General features: G+C 42.1%; 1 protein-coding gene across 1 annotated transcript in view; it reads left to right on the forward strand.

Moving 5' to 3' along the window:
* Positions 1-5,099: 5,099 nt before the first annotated feature.
* LOC112075039 (zinc finger protein 652-like) overlaps positions 5,100-9,454 on the forward strand; it is a 29,451-nt gene continuing 25,096 nt past the window's right edge. The window contains exon 1 of the mRNA XM_024142094.2: positions 5,100-5,177. Within this exon, the coding sequence (XP_023997862.2) occupies positions 5,108-5,177 (70 nt within the window). The 5' untranslated portion in view covers positions 5,100-5,107. The remainder of the gene's footprint in view (positions 5,178-9,454) is intronic.

Here is a 9,454-nt window from a genome sequence, read left to right on the forward strand (position 1 = left end):
ATTAGGGAGACGAGAGACCGCTGTAATACTGGAGCGTCATTACAGTTTCTATGGGAGCCAGGAGGACAGTGGTACTATACTGGAACCTACCTATGTCAGTTCGATAGGGAGACCAGAGAGAGACAGGCTGGTACTATCTGTATGAGTGTTCAGTATTAGTACAGCTGTTCTCTCTGTTCCTCTAGGAACTGTAAATGAGTGGTTCCAGTATTAGTCAAAGTGTCTCTCTTGTCTCCCTATAGAATGTTGAGCGGTTCCAGTATTAGTACAGTGTGTCTCTCTGTTTCCCTATAGAATGTAATGAGGGTTCAGTATTGTAAGCTGTTCTCTCTGTCTCTATAGACTGTAATGAGTGGTTCGTAATAGTAAGCGTCCTCTCTCTGTCTCCTATAGAACTGTAATGAGGGTTCGCAGTATTAGTACTGTGTCTCTCTCTGTCTCCCTATAGATGTAAAATGAAGTGGTTCAGTATTAGTAAGCTGTCTCTTCTTGTCTCTATAGAACTGTATAGTGGTTCAGTATTAGTACCAGCTGTTTCTCTGTTCTATAGACCTGTAATGAGTGGTTCAGTATTAGTAACAGCTGTCTTCTCTGTTCTCCCTATAGACTGTAATGAGTGTTCAAGTATTAAGTACCAGCTGTCATCTCTCTGTCTCCTATAGACTGAATGAGCGGTTCCAGTATTAGTACAGCTGTGTTCTCTGTTTCCTATAGAAGTAATGAGTGGTTCCAGTAATTGTACAGCTGTTCTCTCTGTCTCCATATAAGAACTGTAATGAGTGGTGTTAGTATTTAAGTACAGCTGTCTCTCTCTTTCCCTATAGAACTGTATGAGTGGTTTCCAGTTTCGGTACAGCTGTCTCTCTCTGTCTCCCTATAAGAATGTAATCGAGTGGTTCAGTATTAGTACCATGCTGTCTTTCTGTCTCTATAGAACTGTAATGAGTGGTTCGCGTATTAGTACAGCTTGTCTTCTCTGTCTCCTATAGAACTGTAATGATGGTTTCAGTATTAGTACAGCTGTCTCTTTCTGTTCCTATGAACTGTAATGAGTGGGTTGCAGTATTAGTACCAGCGTGTTCTTCTCTGTCTCCTATAGAATGTAATGAGTTTTGGTTTCAGTATTAGTACAGCTGTCTCTCTGTTCCTATTAGAACTGTAATGAGTGGTTAGTATTAGTTACAGCTGTCTCTCTTGTTCCCTTAGAATGTAATGAGCGGATTCAGTATTAAGTACCAGTGTTCTCTCTGTTCCCTATTAGAACTGTAATTGAGTGGTTCCGTATTAAGTACAGCTGTTCTCTCTTGTTCCCTATCGAACTGGTAATGAGCGGTTTCAGTATTAGTACTCAGCTGTGTTCTCTGTCTCCCTTATAGAACTGTAATCGAGCGGTTCAGTATTAGTCAAGCCAGCTTCTCTCTCTGTCTCCTATAGAACTGTAATGAGCCGGTTCCAGTATTAGTACAGTGATCTCTCTCTGTCTCCTATAGAAGCTGTATGAGTGGTTACAGTATTAGTACCAGCTGTCTCTCTCTTGTCTCGCCTATAGAATGTATATGAGTGGTTCAGTATTAGTAGTCTGTCTTCTCTGTCTCCTATAGAATGTAATGAGGCGGTTTCAGTATTAGACAGCTGTCTCTCTTCTGTTCCCTATATGAACTGTAATGAGCGGTTTCCAGTATTAGTACGCGTGTTCTCTCTGTCTCCTAGTAATGTAATGAGCGGTTCCAGTATTAGTAAGCTGGATCTCTTCTTGTCTCCCTATTAGAACTGTATGAGCGGTTCCGTATTAGTAAGCTTGTACTCTCTCTGTCTCCTATGAATCTGTAATGAACGGTTGCCAGTATTAGTCCAGCTGTCTCTATCTGTCTCTATAGACTGTAAATGAGGCGGTTTTTTTTTTTTTTTTTTTTTTTTTTTTTTTTTGTGTTCAGTATTAGTACAGCTGTCTTCTCTGTGCTCCTATTTAGAACTGTATGAGCGGTTCAGTATTAGTATCCAGCTTCTGCATCTCTGGGTTCTCCTATAGACTGTAAATGGAGCGGTTCCAGTATTAGTACAGTGTGTTCTCTGTCTCTATAGAACTGTAATGAGCGGTTCCAGTAATTAGTACCATGTCCTTCTTGTCTCCCTATAGAATGTAATGAGTGGTTCAGTATTAGTACAGCTGTCTTCCTGTTCCTTATAGAACTGTAATGGGGTTCGCGTACTTAGTACCAAGCTGTCTTCTCTGTCTCCCTATAGAACTGTAATGAGTGTTTCAGTATTAGTTACAGCTGTCTCTCTTCTGTTCCCTATAGAACTGTAATGAGTGGTTCCAGTATTAGTAAGGCTGTCTCTCTCTGTCTCCTATAGAACTGTCATGAGTGGTTCCAGTATTAGTACAGCGTCTTCTTCTGTCTCCTATGAACTGTAATGAGTGGTTCAGTATTAGTTTAACAGTGTCTTCTGTTCCCTATAGATGTAATGAGTGGTTCAGTATTAGTACCAGCTGTTTTGTCTCCTATAAGAATGTAATGAGTGGGTTAAAGTATTTAGTACAGCTGTCTTTCTCTGTCGCCCTATAGAATGTAATGAGTGGTTTCAAGTATTAGTAGAGTGTTCTCTAATTGTCTCTATACGAATTGTATGGTGGTTCCAGTATTAGTACAGTGCTTCTCTGTTCCTATAAGAACTGTAATGAGTGGTTCGTTTAGTATAGCTGTCTCTCTTCTGTCTCATATAGAACTGTAATAGTGGTTCGGTATTAGTACAGCTTGTTTCTCTGTTCTATAGAATGTAATGAGTGGTTCAGTATCTAGTACAGCTGTCTTTGTTCGCTATAGAATGTAATGAGTGTTCAGTTTAGTAACCAGCTGTTTCTGTCTCCTATAGAACTGTAATGAGTGTTCCGATTAGTACAGCTGTCTTCTCTGTCGCCTATGAACTGTATAGTGTTCGTATTAGTAACCAGCTGTTTTGTTCCCTATGAATGTAATGAGGGTTCCGTATTAGTACCCAGTGTCTCTCTGTCTCCTATGATGTAATGAGTGGTTCAGTATTAGTACCAGCTGTCTCTCTCTGTATACCTATAGAACTGTATGACGTGGTTCCAGTATTTAAGAGCTGTGTTCTGTTCCTATAGAATGTATGAGCGGTTCCCACGATTAGTACAGCTGTCTCTCTTGTCCTCCTATAAGAACTGTAATGAGCTGTTAGTTTAGTAAGCTTCTTCTTGTTCCTATAGAACTGTAATGAGTGGTTCAGTATTGTAAGCTGTCTCTCTCTGTTCCCTATAAGAACTGTCAGTGAGTGGTTCCGTCAGTATTCAGTACAGCTGTCTTTATTGTCTCCTATAGAATGTAATGAGTGGTTGTATTAGTACAGTGTCTTCTCTGTCCTATAGAATATGTATGATGGTTCAGTATGATTAGTATCAGTGTCTTCTCTGTCTCTATAGAACTGTATGAGTGTTCATATTAGTACAGTGTTCTCTGTCTTAAGAACTGTAATGGTGGTTCAGTTATTAGTTAAGCTGTGCTTATTTCCCTATAGAATGTAATGGTGGTTCGAGTTGTAGGTGTCTCTTCATGTCTCTATGAACTGTAATGAGTGGGTTAGTTTAGTATCGCTGTTCTGTCTGTCTCTATAGATGAATGGCGGTTCCAGTATAGTACAGTGTCTTCTTGTTCCTATAGGAACTGTATGAGTGGTTCCAGTATTAGTAAGTGTCTCTCTTTGTTCCCTCAGAATGTAATGAGGTTTCCGTATTAGGTCGCTGTCTTCATTGTATCCTATTAGATCGTATGAGCGGTGTATTAGCTACCAGTCTCTCTCCTCTGTTATATAGAATGTAATTGAGTGGTTTCAGTATTAGTAAAGCTGTCTCTCTCTGTCTCTATAGTGTAATGGTGTTCAGTATTAGTACAGTTGTTTTCTCTTCTCTATAGACTGTAATGAGGGTCAGTTTAGTTATAGCTGTTTTCTGTTCTATAGAATGTATGAGTGGTTCAGTATTAGTACAGTGTCTTCTCTGTTCCTATATGAATGTAATGAGTGGTTAGTTTGTTACATGCTGTCTCTTCTCTCCTATCAAGACGTAATGAGTGGTTCCAGTATTAAGTACCAGCGTGTCTCTCTGTCTCCTCTATCAGCACATGAATCGAGTGGTTCAGTATCTATGTACCTAGCCTGTTGCTCTCATAATGAACTGGTTAAGTATTGTCACTTCTTGTTCCCGTAGTGAATGGCTATTATAAGCTGTCTTCTCTGTCTCCTATAGACTGTAATGAGGGTTTCCATATTAGGAGTCCCTGTCTCTCTTGTCTCCTATAGACTGTAATGAGTCGTGTTTCCAGTATTAGTACCCAGCTGTTCTCTCTTCTTGTCTCCCTATAGAACTGTATGAAGCGGGTTCTTTCAGTATCAGTACGTTGTCCTCTCTCTGTTCCCTATTAGAACTGTATGAGTGGTTCCAGTATTGTACAGCTGTCTCTCTCGCTTCCTATAGACGTAATGAGTGGTTCAAATTTAGTAAGTGCTCTCTAGCTCCTTACTTCAGTGTCTCCATATAGTAAGTGTCTCGTTATAAATGATGGTCTCCGTTTAGTAAGCTGTCTTCTGTCTCCTATAACTTAAAGGTAGCCATATTTACAGCGTCCCCGATCATAGACGATGGTGGTCAGTATTAGTACAGTTCTCCTCTCTGTCTCCCTATAGAACGTAATGAGTGGTTCCACGTATTCAAGTACAGCTGTTCTCTCTGTCTCCTATAGAAACTGTAATGAGTCCGGTTCCAGGTATTGAGTACCATCTGTTCTCTCGTGTTCCTATAGAACTGTATGAGTGGTTCAGTATTGTACGAGCATGTCTCTCTGTCTCCCTATAGAACTTATGAGTGGTTCCAGTATTAGTAAAGCTGTCTCTCTGTCTCCCTATAGAACTGTAATTTAGTGGTTCTCCAGGTATTAGTACAGCTGTCTCTCTGTTCCCTATAGAACTGTAAATGACGCCTTCCAGATATAATAGTACCAGCTGTCTTCTGTTCTTATAGAATGTATATGAAGCGGTTAGTATAAGTACAGCTGCGCCACACATGTCCATCCACTCGGACCGACACAAACAGTTCATGTGCCAGTGGTGCGGCAAGGACTTCAACATGAAGCAGTACTTTGACGAACACATGAAGACACACACTGGTATGTATAGATACGCACACACATTTACTGGGCGGCAGGGTAGCCTCGTGGTTAGAGCATTGGACTAGTAACCGAAAGGTTGCAAGATCGAATCCCCGAGCTGACAAGGTAYAAATGTGTCGTTCTGCCCCTGAACAAGGCAGTTAACCRYCTGTTCCTAGACCGTCATTGAAAATAAGAATTTGTTCTTAACTGACTTGCCTAGTTAAATAAAGGTTAAAAAAAAKCACACATTTACATGTTAGTCATTTAGCAGATGCTCTTATCCAGAYCCAATTACAGTCAGTGCATTCATCTGAAACTAGTTGGGACAACCACATTTCGCAGATAGAAAGTATAGCTATCAGCCGAGTCAGAGCTAGATGGGGACGGGGGTTAAGCTCCAGTGCTGGTTATGTGTTTTTTAGGTGAGGAGGATTAATTAAGGTACTCAGATATTAAGATATTCAGATGTTTTCAGAAGATGGACAGGGACTCTGCTGTCCTAGCTTCAGGGGGGATATGGACAGAGACTCTGCTGTCCTAGCGTCAGGGGGAAGATGGACAGGGACTCTGCTGACTAACACTGTAACACTGTAACACTGTAACACTATAACACTGTAACACTGTAACACTATAACACTATAACACTGTAACACTATAACACTATAACACTGTAACACTGTAACACTGTAACACTGTACCCCACTCCAATAATATCAGCTCCCCTCAACTCCCTCAGAGTAAATTCAAGCTCCCCTCAAACTGCCCTCAGAGTAAAAGATATCAGCTCCCCTCAAACTGCCCCTAGAGTAAATATCAGCTCCCCATCAACTGCCCTCAGATGTAATATCAGCTCCCTTCAAACCTCCATCTCAGAGTAAATAATGCTTCAGCTCCCCTCAACTGCCCTCAGAGTAAATATCAAGCTCCCCTCAACTGCCTCAAGAGTAAATATACCCCTCCCCTCAACTGCCCTCAGAGTAAATATCAGCTCCCCTCAACTGCCCTCAGAGTAAATATCAGCTCCCCTCAACTGCCCTCAGAGTAAATATCAGCTCCCCTCAACTGCCCTCAGAGTAAATATAACCCCCCCTCAACTGCCCTCAGAGTAAATATCAGCTCCCTCAACTGCCCTCAGAGTAAATATCAGCTCCCTCAACTGCCCTCAGAGTAAATATCAGGCTCCCTCACTGCCCTCGAGGTAAATATCAGCCAGCTGCCCCTCAACTGCCCTATCAGAGTAGATAAATTATCAGCTCCCCTAAACTGCCTCAGAGTAAATATAACCCCCCCTCAACTGCCCTCAGAGTAAATAATCCAGCTCCCCTCAACTGCCCTCAGAGTAAATATTCAGCCCGCACTGAGAACACCACATTGACTTCACTGAACTTCTAGAGTTTTCCCCATTAGTTAACACTGTCAATGTTTCCATTTCCTGTTAGAATTGTGATTGAATCAAAGCAATATTAGCCACTTTCAATGGAACATAACGAACGAACAAACTATGCAAGACTTAGCATGAAAAACTAACTATGCAAGAGATTTGAACACATCGAGTAGGATTCTATTGCATTGATATGCATGACTTGCACCGTACTCTAACATAGACCGGTGAGGCATAACCAATCAGAGCTGCAGTAGGTCAGGCCTATACTCTACATAGACCGGTGAGGCATAACCAATCAGAGCTGCAGTAGGTCAGGCCTATACTCTACATAGACCGGTGAGCATAACCAATCAGAGCTGCAGTAGGTTCAGGCCTATACTCTACATTAGACCGGTGAGGCATAACCAATCAGAGCTGCAGTAGGTCAGGCCTATACTCTACATAGACCGGTGAGGCATAAACCAATCAGAGCTGCAGTAGGGTCAGGCCTTATTACTATACACAGACCGGGTGAGGCATTACCAATCAGAGCTCAAGTAGGTCAGGCCTATACTCTACACAGACCGGTGAGGCATAACCAATCAGAGCTGCAGTAGGTCAGGCCTATACTCTACATAGACCGGTGAGGCGTAACCAATCAGAGCTGCAGTAGGCCTTTTTGCAAATAGACCATTACCATATATGGATCTGTGCCATTCACTTTGAACTGGACTGTGTTTACAGCATGAGCGGTAGTGAGTAGATGCACTTGTTCTGAGATCATGTGAGAGCTGCATGTAGCCTCGTGGGCCCAGTTCTAGATKATTTGTAGTCACCAATGGGGGAGTGATTGCTTCCTACAAGAGCACAAAACGTGGACATTTCGAAGCGTCTTTGAAAAGCAAGTCGGATAAAGAGCTTTTTCTTTTGTCTTAAAGGTGCAGTGATTCATTTTTTTGTCGTTTTTTATTTTTTAATTTTTTTGTGGGGGTTGTTGTATAAACTAAGTAGCCAATAGACAGTAGCATACTTTTTCTGAATCTCTGTAATAATGGTATGGGAAAAATAATGCATTTTATTTTGTAAAGTGGTTTCTTGTCAAACAACATTTTCAATCACATCCTTATCTGAAGGACATGTGGATAAACAGGTTAATGTCAAGCCCTGCATGTTTATTTCAAAAGTCTCATMGAATGTAGGACTACATTGAACACCACACACTGTCTGCTACTGTAGGCTGGATGATATATATTTCCATGTTAAAATGTTATGGGATGCATTTTATCCATTGTTTTTGATGGTAGTGTCACGACTTCCACCGAAGTCGGCTCCTCTCCTTGTTCGGGTGGCGTTTGGCGATCGACGTCACCGGCTTCCTAGCCATCGCCGCTCCATTTCTCATTTTCCATTGGTTTTGTCTTGTTCCATTTCACACCTGGTTTTCATTCCATAATTATTGCATGTATTTAGTCCTCTGTTTCCCCTCCATGTCTTTGTGTGTAATTGTTTGTTGGTTTTGTGGATTATTGTCGGGCGCTTTACTTTTGTTCCGTGTTTTTGGCACATTGTTGTTGTTATGTGCTGTGTATTTTGGAACGGACTTCCAGTGCGCCTGTTCACTACACGCTGCTCTCCTGCACCTGACTTCTCCTCCCGTACACACCATTGACAGGTAGACCACTCTGGTAGGCCTACTTTGTGATCAAATAGCCACAGTAGCCTAGTTGACGACTGTCTGAAACTATAGCTTAAAGCGGGTACAGCCTCAGTGTTCACAATAAAAGTGCACAGGAAGTCGCACAGAATTTTCACAACGTTCAAGTTTGCGCTCAGCAGACCGGAAAGTTGCTCAGTGCCGAAAAAAATGAGAGGGAACGTTGGTGACGAGTACAATTTTTTTGTCTTTATCTGTTGTGGTCTAGTACTGTGTTTTGCTAGCTAGAGCCGTCTACTTTACGTGTTTCCTGTTTTCCCAGTGAACTGCTGACTGATCATCATTTGCAGTTAGTTGTTGACACATCAACCAGGATTAAGGGGAAGGGCAATGTGTTACTGTTGTTGTGTTGGTAATCAGAGGCTGTATTGGAGGGGGAGTGGTTTCACCTCCTAGGCAATCAGTAATTAGTACAGGGAGGTGGGCTCTCCACCTCTGCTAGACAATTAGGAATTATTTTTAGTTCTTCAGTCTCCCCTGGTTTCTCCGTGTAAGCGGTGGTCGTGTCAGCAAAACTAAGACCGTCTTCGAGGAAGGCTCCACATCACTCTCTCTCTCAAGTATCTTACCTAGTTATTTTCTGATTATCTCATTTTGCTCTTTTGTAGCTTTGTCAACTATGTGTGTGTTTTCTATCCCAGTTCGCTTCTTTCCCTGTAGGCTTTACTTGGCTGCAACCCWTCTAGTTTAGTGTACCCCTGGTGCACAACCCTTTTGGGAACTGCCCTTCAGTCCTTTAACTTTTTGGCCCTGACGGAGACATGGATCTCCCCAGAGAACAGTGCTGCTCTCTCTTCATCTCACTATGTGTTCTCTCATAGTCTGAGAGCATCCGGTCGTCGCGGTGGTGGCACCGGTCTACTCATTTCTCCTAACTGGAGATGGTCTCTTCTTTTCTTCCTCTCCACTGTGCATCTACTCATTTTGTATTACATCGTGTCACTGTCATTTGTCACACATTAAGCTTAAATTATTATCAGGTGCCTTGGAGGCGTTCTCAGAATGGAGCTTTGACGCTTTGATATGCTCATTTCTGAGATGGCTCAGGGCTCTTAGTACTCTGGTGATTCACTCCCCGATGTTGCCTTCGCTAAATTTCTTTCAATCTTTTTCCTCCTTTCCTCTTGACTTTCCATCCCCCTCCAACTACAATGAATGCAATATGTTGGACTCGCTCTTACTAGCGGCTATAACTAATGGAACCCCCCCCCCCCC

The sequence above is a fragment of the Salvelinus sp. IW2-2015 genome, unplaced genomic scaffold (assembly GCF_002910315.2).
Source record: "Salvelinus sp. IW2-2015 unplaced genomic scaffold, ASM291031v2 Un_scaffold2950, whole genome shotgun sequence".
Lineage (NCBI taxonomy): Eukaryota > Metazoa > Chordata > Actinopteri > Salmoniformes > Salmonidae > Salvelinus > Salvelinus sp. IW2-2015.